We start from the raw sequence: 17,774 nt of genomic DNA on the forward strand, positions 1-17,774 counted from the left end.
GGGCAGCGCCGCGGCCTCGGCGTCCCCAGCCCAGGGACAAGCGCTCGGCGCTCGTTAGCTCGCCCCCGAAGCCCAAACAGCAATAAATAAGCTCCTGGGAAAGGCGGGGGGACGGAGCAACAGCTCGGCAGCGTGGGTCGGGGGGTTGTTGGGGTGTTAATTCCCTTTTTGCTGGTGTTTATGGTGGTTTTCTTCTGGTTGGAGGACGGGCAGTGATGGGGCTGAAACATGCTGCCCCATTGCCGCGATGTGGGGTGTCTGGCAGTCAGCTTGCAGGTGATGATGATGATGATGATGATGATGATGATTTAGACGGATCTCAATTTTGGGGAAAGCCGGAGCGTGACCTGCAGTGGGGTCTCGGAGTGAGGAAGCACAACCTGTTGCTCTCCTTCCTCCCCACAAGTGACCCAGAGGCACAGCCTCCTCTTGCAAATCTGTATTTACATGGACCCCTTAAAAGCTTCATCCCACTTTCTGCTTCGTTACGTTAAGTGTGTAACACACCCATTGCAGTTTTATTGCGAGGAGTCAGTTTATTCTGCTACGGCGGAAAACAAACTGCTCTTCTGTAGCAAATAAACCGCTCCTTAAAGCATCCCAAGACTTTAATCTGGGAACAGACCTTTAACACACTCGCTTTAATGATCCTGGATTAATCAATTCTTATTAGAACATTAGGCTGCATAAATATTTGGCCGGCTTCGCTGCGGCGAGCCCCGGGGGAGAGCGAAGGGATGGGGGGAGTCGCAGGGTGTTAGAAAGTCAATGAAGTTCCCTTCGGCAGCGCGGGGCCGGGCGGGGGGAGCAGAGACCTGCGGCTGGGGGAGTTGGGTCAAGCGTTCAGACGGTGCCACTTGTCCCCTTGGGCAAGTCCTGCGGAGTAGGGTTAATATTGCTGACCTATTTTTGCAAGGGGAGACGAGCGTGGAAGCGGTGAGGTGCTGGTTTAAAATAGGAAGGTAAAATCCTGCCCGCGCTCTGCAGCTCTTTCCCAAAGCCACAATAACGGACTCGGTTGCAAACAATTTTTTCCCTGCCTCACCCCCCGTGCTGTTAGCCACTGAAGAAGGAGCTAGAATTTCTCTTTGGCGAAGCATCAGCAGCAGAATTGCTAACTATGTGCCTGTTATAGAAACTTTTTAGTACTGGGGACAAGCCAAGAAAAAAGCCCAGATTGACTCTCAGCTCTCAGCTGGTGCTCGCAGCGCTTCCACCCCGCGGGAGGAGCAGCACCGCTTTGCCTCTTGCACCGGCGGGACGCGGGCTGGAGCCCTCGAGCCATCGCCCGGGATGATGTTTCCCAGGACGCTGGGCACCCTGCCCACCTCCCTGCCCGCCCAGGATCTCCTGCCCTGCTCTAGCAGGTCGCTTTGGGTATATTTAGATTTTCTAGAGTTGTATAAACGGAGCTCTCCCCCGGCCGTCGTGCTGGGGCGCGAGCTCCCGCGCGGGCGCTGCGTGCTGGGGATGCATCGCCACATCCCACCGCTGCAGCGGGGGGCTGGCCAGCCGCCGTCTCCGTCGTCTCGTGCCATCAGTCACCCTGAGATCCTTTGCAGCGAGATAACACGGGCTATCGCACTGCCGAGCTTTGGCTCTGGGGAAGGCGGAGGAGGGCCTTTTGGCTCAGATACCCTCTTAATCTGCCGGTGCCGTGGTTTGCTTCTGCAGCAGCTCCCTACCTTGGTAAATTCGTTAGCAGCTGTAAAGGACATGGGTGGCAGTAGGTCAGCTGGAAATCTCACCTATTTCCTCGCGTGGCGAGGGGCTGGGTGCTGCCAGCGGCTCTTGCTGTGAGCAGCGTAACAGCCCTTGGTCCGTGGGCGCGGACGAGGAGCAGCTCGGAGGGATGGATGAGCTGGGGAAGATCCAGGTGGACTTTTCAAAATCAATGAAACCCGCTTATAGCCCGTGCCGGGCAGCAGGGGCTGGGCTGGGGGGCTGGCTGAGGCTTTGCCCATCACTGTTCCTTAGTTTTGGGATTGAATTTCTAAGGTGAGTGGGGCCAGAAAAGCTGGGCACCGTCCAGCTTCCCTTCACAACCAGGAGAAAGTGCATTTTGTGCCATTTTTCTCCGTGCCCTGCAGCAGGTATCCCGGCAGGAGGGGGCTTTGCTCCGGCTCCATCCCCAGCCAAGCTCCAGCATCTCCAGCAGGGCAGAGCCCCACGGCTGCCCCGGCGCTGCCGAAAATGCCGGGGCGCTGCATGTGTGCCGCTTCCATGTGCGCTGGTTTCCAAGGAAACCGCTCGCTCTACATGTGTGTCGCTTAACACCCTATTTGCTTTCATTTGGATAAGTCTTTAATTCCTGTGCAGCCCCGGCTCCGCGGGATCTATTGAGCTGTGTGTGTATCCTCAGCGCACAAATCCCTCTCCTGCCTGCCTGCCTGCCTCTTGAAAAGTCCCTGCCTGCTCGGAGCAAGTTTCCTAAACCTGTGCCTAATTGGAGTAGCTGATGCTTTCTGCAGTAATAACTGGATATATCGCTGCTGCTTCCCTCTAGAAACAATTAGCAGGGAAAACACGACACGCAGCGCTGCTGTCATCTGCCACCAGCTCTGCTGCTTTGGCTCCGTTTCGGGTGTCAAAGCAGGGCAGGACGCCGGCGCCCGGGGACGAGGGGTGCAAAGCTGGAGGGGGTCAAACAGTGGCTCCGGCTGCAGCTCCGACCCCTCGGGGACGGCAGCAGCTCGTTACAACGGTTAAATGATAATTACAAAGCACCCCGGCAAGAGGAATGGCTGGGGAGTGGGGAAGAGTGATCCTTGCGTGTGTCCCTGTTGCTGATGGGACACGCTGGGTCCCCACCGAGTCCCCTGCACCACCTGAAAAAGGGTGACAAGGTGTTGGGGGTGCTTTGTGACCCTAAATTTTCAGCTGTGCCAAGCCAAAATGGCTTTTTCATCCTTCTCCCCTTTCCTCCCTTCCCTCTGCAAAGTAAGACGCCATCCGTTCTTCTGCACTGGAGGACTGAGGAATTTTCTGCTCTAAACCCACTTTCCTCCTCTCCAAAAATCCCCGGGGCTGGTTCATGCTTGTAAAGCTGAGCTGCTCCCGTGTCACTCCGGGCTGGCTCCTGTCTGGAGCCTGACAGCCGCTAATGCTGTTAGCCTGTGTCGAGGAGGGATTTCAGCATTAAAAAAAAAAAAAAAATCCTAAAATCACCAGCACTGGGGCTGCTCTGTTGCTTGCAAGCAGAGCCAACGAAAAAACACCAACCCCCCAAAAAAACACCTACACCACGCGGGGACACCAGCCAGAAGGTTTGCCTGGATTTTGGGGTGATTTTGAGGGGGCTGGGGCAGCCCCGGGAGCAGCGCCCGGCTGCTGGCGCGGGATGCGCCGGCACCTAAACCCCGGGAGATTAACTCGGGTCGTGGAGGGCTTTGCTATCTTTAGGTGGAAGGTGAGGGATTGTGCCTCTTAGGGTGGCCTACAGGTAATGAGGGTGAAAAATCCCTCGGTCCCAGCGCGGCTCGGGGCCGCTGACCCCGGCTCCCGTCCCCGTGGGGGTCTGGCCTCGCCGGCCCCCGGCCGCGTGCGCCGCCACCTTTCTAGGCCACAATCTGTACCGAATTGCGAGCCTGCTGTTAACTTCGCTTGCACTCTATTCTCGTGTTTGCTGTTATTTTTTAACACTTTTTTTTTTTCCTTTTTTTTTTTTTTTTTTTTTTTTTTTTGCATAAAAGCACTATCCTCTCCCCAGAGCCTGCCTGTAGCGAAGGCATGGTCTGTACAACTGCAATTATTTCGAAGAACAGATGGAGTGAGGAGCAGAAAGTCTGTTAATAGTAATAGAAATGCTACATGTTAACCTGGACAGCACACGATGACAGTCCCATGACTACACGTTCTGTTCCCACCAGCTGGGCTCCCGAGCAGAGCCGAGAGATTCAGAAACGCCGTGCTCAGCTCCGCACCCTCCCCAAAGTTAGAGCTCGAATTCCTTCACACTTCCAGCGTAGGGTTTTTGGGTTGTCGGGCTTCTTCTCTCCCCCCTCCTCCTTCCCATTAAACGCTGATTTCAGTGCCGGCAAGGAATATTGCTGATTTTTTTCTAGGATGCTTGCGGCGATGCAGCCGGCTGCAGCTGCGAGCGCCGCGGGGAGGGAGGTGGCAGCTCTGCTCCGAGGTCCTGAGCTTCGGCCTCACGCGGTGGCATCATCACAGCCCCTTTCCCATGCACGCATCTGCATGCTTGGCATAACCTGCCCCCGTGATGCAAACGCCTTGAGCCAGGCTGGGATTAATGCACCAGGGCAGCAGCGCCTTGCCGGGCCGTGCTCCCAGGCAGGGTGTTCCCATGAGTTTGGGATTTTCTCTGCCACTGTTGCAAGCTGTTCACTAAAATGGGTTGAAATCCACATTTTCTTGTTAAACCGGTTGTTGTTGTGAAGGTGGGGTCTGCAAGGGGGGCTCTGGGCTGCAAAGGGATACAGGGGATCTCAGGGTACGGCAACACCCTGGGGCTTGCTTACTCCATTTGTCCTAAATGGAAATAGGGTTGGGAAACAGAGCAAAAAAGGTTGTCTCAACCCCAACAAACTGGCTGTGAAAATCCCTGCCTTGGTTTCACAAGCGACGGGGGGATTTAGCCGCAGAGCTCCAGCTAATTTGGGTGGGAATTGCAGGGCTAAATCCCCCAGCCGTTTATGAAACCGCAGCCCTCGGGCAGGCTGGAGCGGTGCGTGGCACCGCTGGCGAGCTGACAGATGCACCTGGAGGTTTTATTAGGATATAGATCCCTTAATCTGGGTGTTTGCAGGATAATCTGGCGCCTGAGGTCCTGCCAAATCCCCTGAGATCAGCACGTTTTCTATCCACAACCTCCAGAGGTCACTTCAAACCCAGCTCCATCCTCGGGGGACCAAAATATCCACCTTGTCTCATAGGGCTGGTGGCACCCTTGGGTGCTGGACACCCCTTGGGGGGGACCCAGGGTGGGCTGTGGGGATGCTGGGGGGCTGAGCCAGCATCATCCAAGAGTCCCTGCTCTCTTTGCCCAGTTGCCCTCACGTAGGAGAAGTACCTGAACCCCTGGGTGTGTGGTGAGGCAGCGACTTTGCCTTCTTGTAGCGTCTGTGGCGCATTTTTCGGTTAGTCTGGCGTTTGTTAGGTAGAGTTTAGCTCCTCGCAGCCACCCTGGTGGAGGCTGGGATGTCCAGCCTGTTCCTGGACACCAGTTTGGGGCTGGAGCTGCATTTGAATCCCAAAAATATCCTGTCGCCCTCTCCCAAGGATTGCAACCCTCGGCGGAAAGTCCCTTGTGCTGTGGTGCATCGCTCTGCCCCGCGCCGCTGTGGTTAGAGGACGACTGGCAGGGGAGGAAATTCTCTTTGGTGCCTTTTATTTGGGGGCAGCAAAAAAAAAAAACCAACCCTGTTCATCCTCTCTTTGAAGAGATTTAGATCGCGAGGTGTAAATTGTCCCCAGCGGGTCTGTGGCCTTCGCGTCCCCCCGGCGCACGTTCACCCCTCGCCTTCTCGGTGGATTTGGTGCGAATGCAGCCGTCAGACTGAGCGTGCATGGGAAAGCGTGGAAAAAAAATGCATTTTGGGGGCTGATAAAACACCTTGCTTGCGCTGAAGTCCCGCATGCCGTGCTGATCGCGCTCTCCTCTGTTGCAGAGCAAGAAGTACGTGCTGGTGCTGGTGGACCCCGACGCTCCCAGCAGAGCCAACCCCAGGAACCGTTTCTGGAGGCACTGGTTGGTCACCGACATCCCAGTGAGTTCCCGCTCCGCGGGGTCCATATATTGGGGTCCCAGCAGCCCCGGGGCTTCCCTGAGAACTGGGGTGCGTCATTCCTGCCCCGGAGGGTTGGATTCCCACGGGATGCGCCTCTCCGGCGGCGCAGTGAAATCCCGAAGGATGAGCGTTTGCGAGAGAAATGGAAATGGTGCTCGGCGTGTAGGTAGGGGAGTGCTTCCTCAGGCTATATAGAGCGAAGCTGGTCCAAAAATATTGCTGTTTTTTTTTCTACTTCTTCTAAGGAAATGCTGAAAAAAACCCGCTTTGAAAACTCCCCACCACCAGTTTTCTCTGCAGAGATAACCGGTCGTTTCAAACATCTCTCGCTGCCTTTTTTATTTTTTTTTTTTTTTTGGTTAAAAAAGCAGTTTTGGTGAAAATCTCGCCAGTGCCAAATTTTCCCTTTCTTTTTCTTTTCTTTTTTTTTTTTTTTTTTTTTTTTTGTGACTAAAAGTGTTTCCAGCCCAAGGAAGCAAACAGGGGGAAAATGGATTTGGGTTGAATTCCTGGTGTTTCCCAGCTCCGTGGTCACGGGACAGACGGACGGGACAGACGGACGAGCCCCTACCCCCGCAGCGGGGCGTCCCGGCGTATCGCTGGTTTGCTTCCAAAAAGGGTTTGGAAAATCAGTTTGTTCCTCTCCTGCTTGCTTTTATATTTTAAAAGATGAGGTGTTTCAGCCCTTGAATCAATCTAACTAATAATCTTAGTACTAAAGTCTAATTAAGATATCAATTAATTTGCAGCATGCATTTAACAAGAAATATCTCGTCATTCTCCTCTATTATTCTCTGAAATTACTGCTAAGGGCTTTTTGTACAGATACCTTAATTAGACTTTTTATTGTTAATGGGAATATTGAGCAAATTAAAATTGGATATTAATACTTTCCATGAATTTCATAATTGGCTGAAAAATATAAAGCATTCAGAATAATTGCAGAGATTTGTGTACAGGGCTTTTTTTTTTTTTAATCCTTCACAGAAACCCTTCTGCATTTCTAACAACAGGGTCCTGAAAGTCTCTCATTAATTTTAATATTTACTAAACGCAAAGAAGCCCAAGCTCTTGTTTTCCCTTCTGTACACAGATCCTTCTGAGGCATTCGCTATTGCTAATTATTGTGTTTTTCTTTTCTTTTTTTTTTTTTTTTTTTTGAGTATAAGGTCATTTAAGCAAAGAAGGGAAATGCAGGATTAAAACCAGTTCTCCAGCACAAATGGAAGGTGTTTTTTTTTTTTCCCTGGCAGGCGATTCAATCTGCTGTATAAAAGGTTAGAAAGCTCCTTGCCAGGCCATACAGGAGGGGGAAAAAAGGAGATTTTGGGGAAGGAGAAGGCTTTCCCATCTCCACGTGCCATGTCTCTGTCAGGGATGGGGCTGACCCCAACCCCAACTCTTCTTTAAGCTTTCTCATCACGAGATAAATATATATATATATATATACACACACACCCCTATATGTGCAGGGAGTTGGACTTGATGATCCTTATGGGTCCCTTCCAACTTGAGATACGCTTTGATTCTATGATAAATTGTGCATAAAATATATATATTGGTATGATCGATATAAATATATAATGATATGATATATATATCCCATATATATGCACATAATGTGTGTGTGCATATATATCTCTCATGTATACACACACATACACGCGTATAAATCTCCACGGCACTATAAGACACCACCAAACCCAACATCATCCTCGCAGGGCACCGGCACAAAATCATCTTGCTCCAGCCCTGAGGCCAGTCCCCATTGCCGGGGGGGGGGGGGTCCCAGCATCCCCCCGCTGGGGGCTGCAGCCGGAGCTTTCCCAAAAATCGCTTCTGCGAAGCCGGCGGCTCCCCGGGCTCAGACACATGGTGTCTCGTTGAAATGCAGATCGTTGGGGGGTATATGGAAGTCTTGGCTCCGAGGAGCTTCAGCTGACAGGCTTATTTGCACACTGGCTCTAAAATAACCGTGTAGGCTTTACATGACACCTTCTGTTGCTTTGGTGCAGAAAGGGGCTTTCAAGTGCCTTTCTCCGGGAGGGACGGGGCGGCCAGCGCGATGGCTGGGGGGCTACAAAATCCCCCGGGGCCCCGGCATCGCCGTGGCATCGCCCCGGCGTCACCCGGGCTTTGCCGTCCCCCAGTTTGGAGAGACGCGGCCGTGGCAGCACTAAATGCCGTGGTAGGTGCTGCAGTACCTTGGCACGCCACCAAGTTTGGGATTCAGCTCGGGATTTGGTGGGGTTTGGGATGGAGCATCCCATCGCGGCCGTGCCGCTCGCCGTTCCTTATCAGCCGCTGCTCCGCCGCTCCTCCGATTGTCAAACACGAGAGATGCTTTCACTCCCATTCAAAATAATTTAAATAAAAATGTTGCTACAAAGTGGAATAATATCTTTTGATGAATGTTTTTAAAGCCCTTTAGGTTTTCATGGTAATTTGCAGTGTAAAATTATTTAGAGATAAGAGCCAAATTAGCTCTTATAGGCGGAGGTCGATATGTCCCGTTATCCATGCAAGCAGTGTTTAAATATAATCAGCCTTTACTCTAATGCAGCATAATTGTTCATTTGAAATAGCTTTTTTTTTTTTTTTTACTCCATTCAATGAGTCATTAAAATATTCAAAGGATAATGCAGTGAATTGGAAATGAATTTATCACATTATCCTGTGTATACTGTAGAGCATCAGGTAACTAGGCAGAGTCGGAACCAGTTTGCAGAGAAACCCAGTAAACAAGGCTTTCCATTTTGTATTCAGCGGGGGAACGAAAAAGAAGGGAGAAAATACTGCCCTTCAAATGGAAAGCTTTCCATCTTTATTCCCCCTCCTTGGGGAGGAGGAAGGGGGAGGGAGAGAGCAGCAAATTTGTACTCCACTAAAGCCTCGCTGCTTTAACTTTATTTTTATCAAAATATGTTTGTAACAGAAAGTCGTTATGGAAACCAGTTCTGCCAGCCGGGAGAAATCCTGCGCCAGGCTGGAGCGAAGCGGGACCCACCGGGTGCTGCCGCCGCCCGACTCGCTCCGCCGACCCCTTCCCCGGGCAGGGGGGTTGGGGAAACTGAGGCACGGAGCTGGTCGGAGGCAAGTCCGGGGTCAGCTGGGGGAAATATGTCAACAGAGAGTTTGAGCAAGAGCCATCCCCACCCCATCACCCAACGTTTTGGCTTTTCTCCCCAGGGTGGGTGCGCTGGGGTGCAGCCCCCCCTGGGGCTGTGGTTGCTCCCGTGGCTTTGCAGAGCGGGATGGGGAACCCGTGGGTGCAGGACGGGTGGGTTTGGGTGCTGAGGGACCCCAACATCCCTCCCTGGTCCCAGAGGTCCAGGCACCACCGTTGGTCCTCACCCGCGGTGCCTGCTCCTGCGGTTGCATTTGTCAGAGCGTTTCTCCTTGCCGGCTGATAAACAGGCTCCGGGTTGCAAGTGTCACCATAGAAACAGGTGCTATCTTAAGCGAACAAGGGCTTTATTAACCTTAAAAGTTACGGGATTTTTGCACGATTAGAGGCTGGGAAGGGAGCTGCGGGGGGTCAGGTGCTCGCCCACACACGTGACCCCGCACCCTGCCCCGGTGAACATCCCCTTCCCAAGGCAACACCGACACACGTGCTCTAAAGCAAACTTTTCCCCTGTAGCGTGTTTATACAGCACATGGTATGGGGGTCAGGCTTATCCAAAATGCTGGGGTTTATTAAAAATAATAGAGAGCGGCTGTTAATCGCCAGCTGCTCCTCGGCTGCTGGGAGAGGAGGACGGATGCGCCGGGGACGCTTTCGCAGAGCCCTTGGGATCCGGGTGCGTTCAGCTCCGGCCAGCGAGGAGAAAAATCTTGTAGGGGCAGGGAATGTGTTTTAGTAGGTTAATTGGTGCTGGTGGGGAATAAAAAATCAGCTTTTGGGTATCCTGCGGGTGGGAGGGAGCCCTGTTTTGGGAGATGCCGGAGTGTGCCAGGCCTGATCCTGTGGCCATCCGGCATCCGCAGTCCCCGAGCCGCTGGCTGGCTCCGTGATGCCGCGGGAGCACCGACCCCCACCACGCCGGTGGGATCTGCTGCCTCGCGGGGGGGACGGGGCAGATGTAGTTGTTGGTGCCGTAGTATTGTTCCTCCTCTCCGGTGCCTTTTCAACTCTACTTTTTGGTGATTAAAATGAGTGTTTGAAAGGGAAAGAACAGAGAGAAATGTTGTTTTAATTGATGACTTGGCTCCTTGGAATAGTCAGTTCCCCGGTGTGAGTTTCTGTCGCTGCTTGTTAATGAAGCCTTTATTAATAAAAAAAAAAAAAACCTAAGGAAAAGCAAAATAAGAATAAGAGGTTGCTGCTCGGGTGTAGTTTTCTTCGCACTTCAAGCATCTTTGGTCCTCCATAGGCATGTGGCAAGGTCAAGTCCCCCCGAACCGCCGGCACCGCGGCAGCGGCGGGAGCCTTGGCACTGCGGCGTTTGCCGGGACCCAGCGCCAGCCCCTGGGGCACGTGTTTCCCTAACGAGGTTTGTGTTGAACAGGTTTCCCGTGAGCGGTATCCCAAGTTGAGTGTCAACCACTATTATTCACGCTCTGCAAACAGATGGGGTTTAATTGCTGTTACTGTCAGGCTCTCTGCAAATATCACATGAAAAGGGCTTTTTGGCTAATTGTTTTAAAATAAAAGTTCAGAAACGATGTATAGAAATTATAGATCAAATGTATTTTAAAGAGCAAACTGTTTATATTACCTTTAAACATAGTCTTTAGCCAACAGCGTTAGGATCAGTGAGTGAGCGTACGGTACAATGCCGCCCTGGGGCCTGCGATGCCGGAACAATACGAGAGCAAAAACTTACTGGTGTGGGAGAACCACCACCAAAGGGCAACTGGGCCCAGCTGCGGGCAAATAGAGCTGCTCAGCTGGGGGGGTTCTGGGGCAACACTGGGGCAAAGTGCTGCCTTCCCCGGGCAGGGGGAAAGGGGAAGGGAAGGATGGAAGCCTGTCCTTGCGCCGCCCTTTGCTGCCGTGGTCTGTCAGTCCTGGGGTGCTCCGTCCCTTCCCGTGCTCTGCCCGGGGGGGAATTTCAGGCTGCAACCCCCCGCCCTGTGTGCAAGAGGGTTAAACCCACTGCTCGTCTCTGCAAAGCCCGGCTTGCTCGCCCCACGGGAGCTGCTGCTAGGCTCTTGTGGAGCTGCCGCTTGGGCTTATTCTTGCCTGCCTTGTAATTAATGCTCCCAGGTAATTACACTCCCAAATCCCCTGAAAAGCTGCCACTGAGCAATTCCCCCTGGGACGCAGCAGAAAAGCACGCGGGGGGGGGTGTGCAACGGCTCTGCTGTGTCTTGGGGAGCAGCCGCCCCATAGCCTGGCTGGGGCTGGGGGGCCGGGGCTCCATCGCGGGGACCGAGCACATCTTTGGGGCATTTTGGGGCCAGGAGGAAAGGGGAAAAGCACAGGGTCCCCCAACACATCTAGTTCCCTCCCTCGCCCCTCGCCAGCACCCCTCCTCCTCCTCCGCCCCGCTCTGGGCACTGCGCAGGGCACACGGACACGGCTTTGCCCCCCCAACACCGCGGCAGGGCCGCAGCCCCCGCACCCGGCTCAGCCCCCGGCCATGCAGCACCTTCCTCTTCTGCACAGGCGACGCCGAGCGAAGCGCTCGGGGCTGCACTCGGGATGACAGACGTGCGTTCTATGATTATTATCATTATATTGCCAAGGATCCATGATGAGCGAGGTGATTACGACGGCTACAAAGAGGCTCTTGTAAGCCCGGGCTGCCGGCAGCGAGCTGCTCATAGTTTTTTCCACTCAACCCTGCGCAGCCCAGCCCCGTCCCGTGGATGCTCTTGGCTTTGCTTAGGCCCTGCCATTGCGTAGGGATGAATTTAGGCTGAAGCCGCGGTGCTAAAGCATTCAGCATCCAGAAACCCGGCTGGTTTTGGAGTTATTCGGGATGTTTTCCTGCGCCAGACACGCAGTTTGTTGCACTCGCCGGGAGCTGCCCTGTGAATTGGTCCCTCTGCCTTCGTCTCCGCAGCAGGTATCGTCGTTATGCAGATGGGATTTAAGGTTTTTTCCTCGATGCTTCTATTTCATTTAACATGCAAAGGCTAATAATTTGTCACAATTCAATAAAGCGGAGGTTACAAACACTCTCGCTGCTGTTTATTTAAACGATGGTTTGTTAATTAGCTCCTCTTAACGAGGAGAGAATAAATCAGATAGAATGTACCAAGACGGTATGGAGATATTTTGCAGTTTAATTTTATTTTCCGGCTGAGATGCTCCCAGCAACCAGGCGCTGGCTCCCGGCTCCGTCCCAACCCACTTCCCAAGCCTCGGTGCGGGTACCGCGGGTGTGAAGGCCCATCGTGGCCCCGCTCAGCCTGGGCTGATGCTCTGCCTCGTTGCATCTCCCTCACCACGGGTCCAAAAAGGACTTTTCTGGCTCATTTTTCTCTCGCTGCTGAGCTCTGTCCCTCCAGCCTGGCCGTGGTGGTGGCTGACCCTGCGGCACACCGGGTTTTCCTTCGGTTCCACTCACCTCTTGTTTAGTCTAAGGTGGTTGGGGGGGGGGGAATAAGAATTAGATCAAAAATAAAGTTGTGCTGAGGCAATTAGGAGTTGAGGGCAGGCTTACCCATCGCCGTCAGCCAGAGCTGAGCTCTGATTTCATCGCTGGCCCCACGGAGAGCCCTTAGCTCCCGTCGGCGTTGTGTCCCCACCACCCTGGGGATATTTCTATGAAATGTGTCCAGGGATGGGATTTCTTGCAAACTCTCGCTCGCGTCCCCCACGAGCACCCGGGGACCCCTGTGGCGATGGCCGGAGGAGAGCGGCGGGACTGTGTGCTCGCCGGGTCTACCTTGCGGAAGAGACGCTAATCAATGATTAATCGGGCATGTGTGGCTGTGTGGGAGCGATTTGTGTTGGAGGAGGGAACTCCTACAGCACCCCGGTCATGAATCATTTGAAAGGCAAATTTGTGCAGTTACCAAGGGAACGGAAGAAAGGAAGGGACTTCCCTTGCCGAAATGACTCGCGCTCTGATGCGGCTGAGAAAATCGCTCCAAAAAAAAAAAAAAAAAGGAAAAAAAAATAAAAAAAAAAAAGAGTCGAAGCTGTGACTAAGCAGCAGAAGTTATGTAAAGCGCTCGCTGGGAAGTGCAGGGGAGGGACAGCACATCCTGCCGCTGCCCACGGCGGTGGCGGGGGGCGGCCGCCGGCCCCCTTCTCGCCTCCCCGGGGAGCGGGGGCGAAGCCGCGCCGGCTGGCCTGCTCCTCGCCTCTTGCCCTTGCTCATGCAGGTGCTTAAAAAAGCTGAGCACCACCCCCCCTTGGTGTCCTCACTGGTGTGGGGCATCATCCCCGGGCTGGGACCGAGGCACCCGCATCCCCCACTTATCCATCACCCTCAGCCATGGTCCCCCAGGGAGTTGGGGTTGCAACCACCTGGAAAATATCCTTGCTGAGGCCTGGGGGGTGGTTTTGGGGTGTTCTGGGAGATGCTGTGCCCCGCGGTGTGCTGCGGCATCCCCGGAGCCGGGCTGTTTCCGTAGGGAATGCAAGGATGCGGGAAATGATGCAGCAAATGATGCTCTTGTTGGTGACCGGGCAGATCTCTGCCAGGGCCAGGGCTCGTGGCTGAGGGTGGGATCCTCTGCTCCGCTTCCCGTGGGAGCTCAGGCAAGGGCCAGATACTCGATTTGGGGCTTGGCATCCAAATTTAATGACGCTCACCTAAATTTAGGGATGCTCATCCAAAGGGCATATAAGCACAGGCAGGGCGGAGACACCAACCGCTCCTCCGTGGCAAGGGGATGCGCGAGGTACAAACACGCACCTTAAAAACTCAGAAATCTGGTTTCCCTCTGAAAACGCGACCCCGGGAGCTGCGCGAGGGGGAGCAGCAAGGACCCAGGGCCGCAGCAGCGAGATCCGCAGCAGCATCTCGGCGGAGTCCCAGCCACGCCGGGAAGATGCTTGGGATCTTTCCAGCTTCCGCTTGGGAGCCCCCGAGCCCGGCGGGGAGCCGCAATATCTCCCGAAAAGGGAATTGCAGAGGCAGCTGCACGGTGAAGGAAAACCCTCTCCCTGCCCTCCCCTGGTGCCACAGACAACCGGTGTCTGAGCGATTAGTCACCGCGATAGCGCCGAGGCTTCCCTCCTCCACAGCAGAGCCTGTCCCCCCACACAGGCAAGCCAGCTGAATGCTTAATTGGAGTTCCTCACACCTACCGGGGTGTAGCCTTAAACGAAGTGACAGCGCGATCAAAGCGCTGGAGTCAGACCCTGGGAGCCGCGGGTTGCTATGGAGTTTCTGGCTTCTGATTTGAAAAGAAAGAGAAAGGGAAAAATAAAATAAAATGTATATGTAGCAACGCCAAAGCTGAGGATGCTGCTGGAGGAGCAGCGCGGGCGGGGCAGGGAGGTGGCGGGGCTGGGCCTTGGGGGGGTTCTGTCCTCCATGGGGGTGCTCGGCCCCAAAAAGGTGCTTTTTGCCCCGTAAAGCTGACAGCAAAGCCAAAGGAGATTTGGTAGTGGTTAAAAACCCCCGTAAGGCTCCCACATGCTCTGTATGGGAAGGGGGTCGGGGAGCTCATCCCGTGCATGGGGCGAGGATCGGGAAGCTCGGCGTGGCAGGGAGCATCCCACGGGACGTGGCTCTGGCTTTCGCTCCCTAATTACTTTTGGAGCCGTGTCGGATGCATCAGCAAAGTCGACAGCGAACGTGTCCCCAGGGTGGGAGGGCTGTCCCCGTGCCGGCCCCTGCGGCTGGAGGAGGCACGGCTGGAGTTTGACCAAAGGATTAATTTTTCTCTCTGAAATGTACAGTGAGGATTTTAAGCCGATTAAAGCCAGTTTCTCGCCCCGGTGAGGCCACACACTGTGGTCTGGTTTGATCAGGGAGGAGATGGTGCAGCATCGGGACCCCTGTAGATGAGGATGCCCGTGTCTCCCCGCTCAGTAGCACCCCATCACCCATCACCCACAGCTTCATTTTCCTCTGAAAAATGCTTGGACCCAACTTTCAGAGGCCTTAAATTGCAGTGAGTGGGTCCTGGGACCTGAGCCCCCGGCGCTGCCCATCGCCTGGGGGAGCCGGGAGGTTGGCTTTCACTCAGGAGAGGGAAAATATGGCTTCATTCCCGTCAGGAACAACTCTTCCCCAAAACAGAGGCGCCGTGAAGGAGGGAAACAGGATATCATTTGTGGTTTCGTGAAAAAGTCGTCTTTTTTTTTTTTTTATTCTTGTCGCTTTGGGTTCTATTTAAAATTTGGGTATTCTGAGACTGAAAGCTATTTCAAAAGGGCAAAAACGCGTCAAGTTCCAGAAAACGGTGAAATCAGCTCGATGGCAGCTTTTATTTTTTCGGAAACACTGTTCTCTCCCAAATCCCCCCCCGGATCAGTGCAGGATCCGGCCCCATCCTTCTCCATCCTACCCGCGCTCTGGTGCTGTGCGAAGGAGCATCCCTGGTACCAAAATGTCATTTTTTTCACCCCGTTCTCTCCTCTAGCTGGTGTCACGGGTGTAACCCCGGGGGATTTGCAACCACCCTGTCCGCTGCCTCGAGCCCGACCCCAAATACCCGCGCGTGGGCAGGGGCGATCGTTGAAGCCCCATCGATCCCGTCTGCCACCGCCCAGCGCTGCCCCAGCAAAAGGGCCCTTCATCGATAAAGCATCAACTCTCGCGGGGTGCTGCCGGCAGGCTTAAAAAGATCATCTCCAAGCGAGGGCTTTTGGTTCTCACCGATTAATTAGTGCATTGTAAATGACTCGGAAAGGAGGTGGCCGGTAAATGCGAGAGCAATTAAATCTGCAGCGCCCGCGCCCCAACGACCCCACTCCCGACGCATCGATCTCGCTCGGCGGCCTCTGGGGAAGCGATGGGGTGGGCTGAGCTGGGATCGCATCCCCTTGGCATTGGGAAAAAAGGCTTTTCCCAGGCTGGGATCTGCTTCTGCCGGCCGGCTCGCCTCTCCCCTGCAAAATGCAATGGTCTTACTCCCCGCTGTTTCTGAACCAGGGCCGGAACAAGGTAGGAGAGCGAGGAAAACCCTCCGCTGGCTTCCCTTGATGAACTGAGCTAATTTCTCTCTTAATGGTTAGCTACCGAGCTGAATGTGAGGCTTTCCTCCTGCACAGCAAACCCTCTCCCACACACAGACAAATAGGCTGAATATTTAATTGGAATTCCTCACACCTACAGGGTAAAGCCTTGTCAGTAGAAATATAGCCCATCGCCAGCTGGCATCCCCGCACGCCACCCACCTTATCTCTTAAAAAGAAATCCCTCCCCGTCCTCCCCCCTTCGCCGCACACCCACGGGCCCCCCCGGCCGCGGGAGGATGCTGCCCTCCCGATGCTGTCCCCCGCTCCCCGGGGTGCCCTCTCAAGGATGGGGATGCTGTGGGGCAGAGCCTGCCCCGATGACCGTCGTGCCAAGGGAGATGCCCGTTGCCCATCATCTGCTGCACCGCCGAGGCAGGATGGAGCTCCCAGGGCAAGCCCCCCGCCCTGGGGACAGTGGGGAGCCCACCGTGGTCCCCAACTGGTGGCAGGGGAGCAAAAGCAGCAGAGGGCACTGCCGGGCTGTCTGCCCACACCTTGCCCTGCCCGTGCCTGAGTGATGAAGCGCTGGGCAAAGCGTTGCCCAACACTCTGGGAGGGCAGGCAGCGTGCCTGGGGTGGTTGCTGGCAGGGGGGTGTGCAAGCCCCCTGTTTGCAAGCCCTGGAGCCTCCCGGGTGGGAAAGCCACTGTGCCCACCTCTCCCTCCCTCCCTCCCTCCCCGTGCTGTCCTGCCAGCATGGGATGTAACCCCATGGCACCAAGTGCTGGTGCAGATGCAGGAGCTGAAGCCCTGACTGCAAGGTGCCCCCAGTGCAGGCAGCAAATGAGCCGGAGCCACCGATAACCTGGCCCAGAGTCCCTCAATTCAGATTTTCCAGGGATGGCTGAAGCCAGTGGCTGGCAGGGGATGAGGAGGAAGGCAGCCCGTGTCCTCCTCAAGCACCAGCCACAGCCCAGGGACACCCGGGTGCGAAGGCAGAGTGTGGCACAGGTCTGGCGGCGTCAGGCACGGCCAAAACTCCAACAAACCAGCCAGACCCTCGTCTTTTCTCCTGGAAAGATACGGGATGGGGCTGTGTGTTGGCAGCTGGAGCACACTCGTGTGCACACAGACCCCAGGTTGTCAGGGGTTTTGGGAGCCCGTCGTGGCTGTTTGTGTGGGGGATGCTCAATCCTGTTTCAGAATGTGCCTGTCCAGCCGTTCTGACTCGGGATCACTGGGTCGGTGCCGGGGATGTCGAGGATGCTGTTAATGCTTCTGCCTGCCCCTGCCCACCTCCATCCGGGGGGCTGCAAGGGCCCTTCATCCCCAGGCACAGAACTGGCTCCAGGGTATCCCTGGGCAGGGAGCCGGGGAGGGGGCAGTCGGGCTCTTCCCCGTGGATGCGGAGCCTCCAGTGCCCATGGAAGAGGAGGAAGAGGAGGAGGAGGAGGAGGGCAGGGGGAGACGGCAGCACCATGCGCTCGCTGCCTTTTGTGCTGCTGGGCTCTGTCAACGAAGGCAACGTTTGTATTTCCCCTCATCCGTCCAATATCTCCTTTGGTTTCTGACAGAATTGCTCTTTTCTCATCCCTCGTCTTTCCCTTTTTTGCTCTTTCTCCCTCACTCCTCCTCATACCTCTCTCATCCCAGGTTTCAAAGACCCCCCCTCCATCCCCTGCAGGGACCTCCTGCCATCTGCAGTTTTCTTTCCCTTTCTTGTATTTTTTTTTAAAGTTTCCCCTTGTCTTTGTCTTAACGAGCCAGGTTAAATATTCCGTAATCAGTGTAATAATACACCTGGACTCGTTCGCGAGATATCTGCCTTTTGTACTGCGACAGGACATTAATAGTAATTATTCTGCTTTGTAATTGGAGCTTTAAATACTAATTCAAACAGCCAGAGGAAAACCAATTAGTGCTAATTTATCTCTATGTGTTTTGGAGAGCCTGTGTCTGTCATACTGTGAAGAAATAGGTTGGTAATTA

At 54.5% G+C, this 17,774-nt stretch overlaps 1 protein-coding gene across 5 annotated transcripts in view; it reads left to right on the forward strand.

Moving 5' to 3' along the window:
- The window catches only part of PEBP4 (phosphatidylethanolamine binding protein 4), an 80,837-nt gene that overhangs the window by 35,652 nt on the left and 27,411 nt on the right, over positions 1–17,774 (forward strand). For all 5 annotated transcript variants that reach the window (XM_074808311.1, XM_074808310.1, XM_074808308.1 and 2 more), the window contains one exon: positions 5,631–5,729. In XM_074808311.1, the coding sequence (XP_074664412.1) occupies positions 5,631–5,729 (99 nt within the window). The remainder of the gene's footprint in view (positions 1–5,630; positions 5,730–17,774) is intronic.

The sequence above is a fragment of the Strix aluco genome, chromosome 28, assembly GCF_031877795.1.
Source record: "Strix aluco isolate bStrAlu1 chromosome 28, bStrAlu1.hap1, whole genome shotgun sequence".
NCBI lineage: Eukaryota > Metazoa > Chordata > Aves > Strigiformes > Strigidae > Strix > Strix aluco.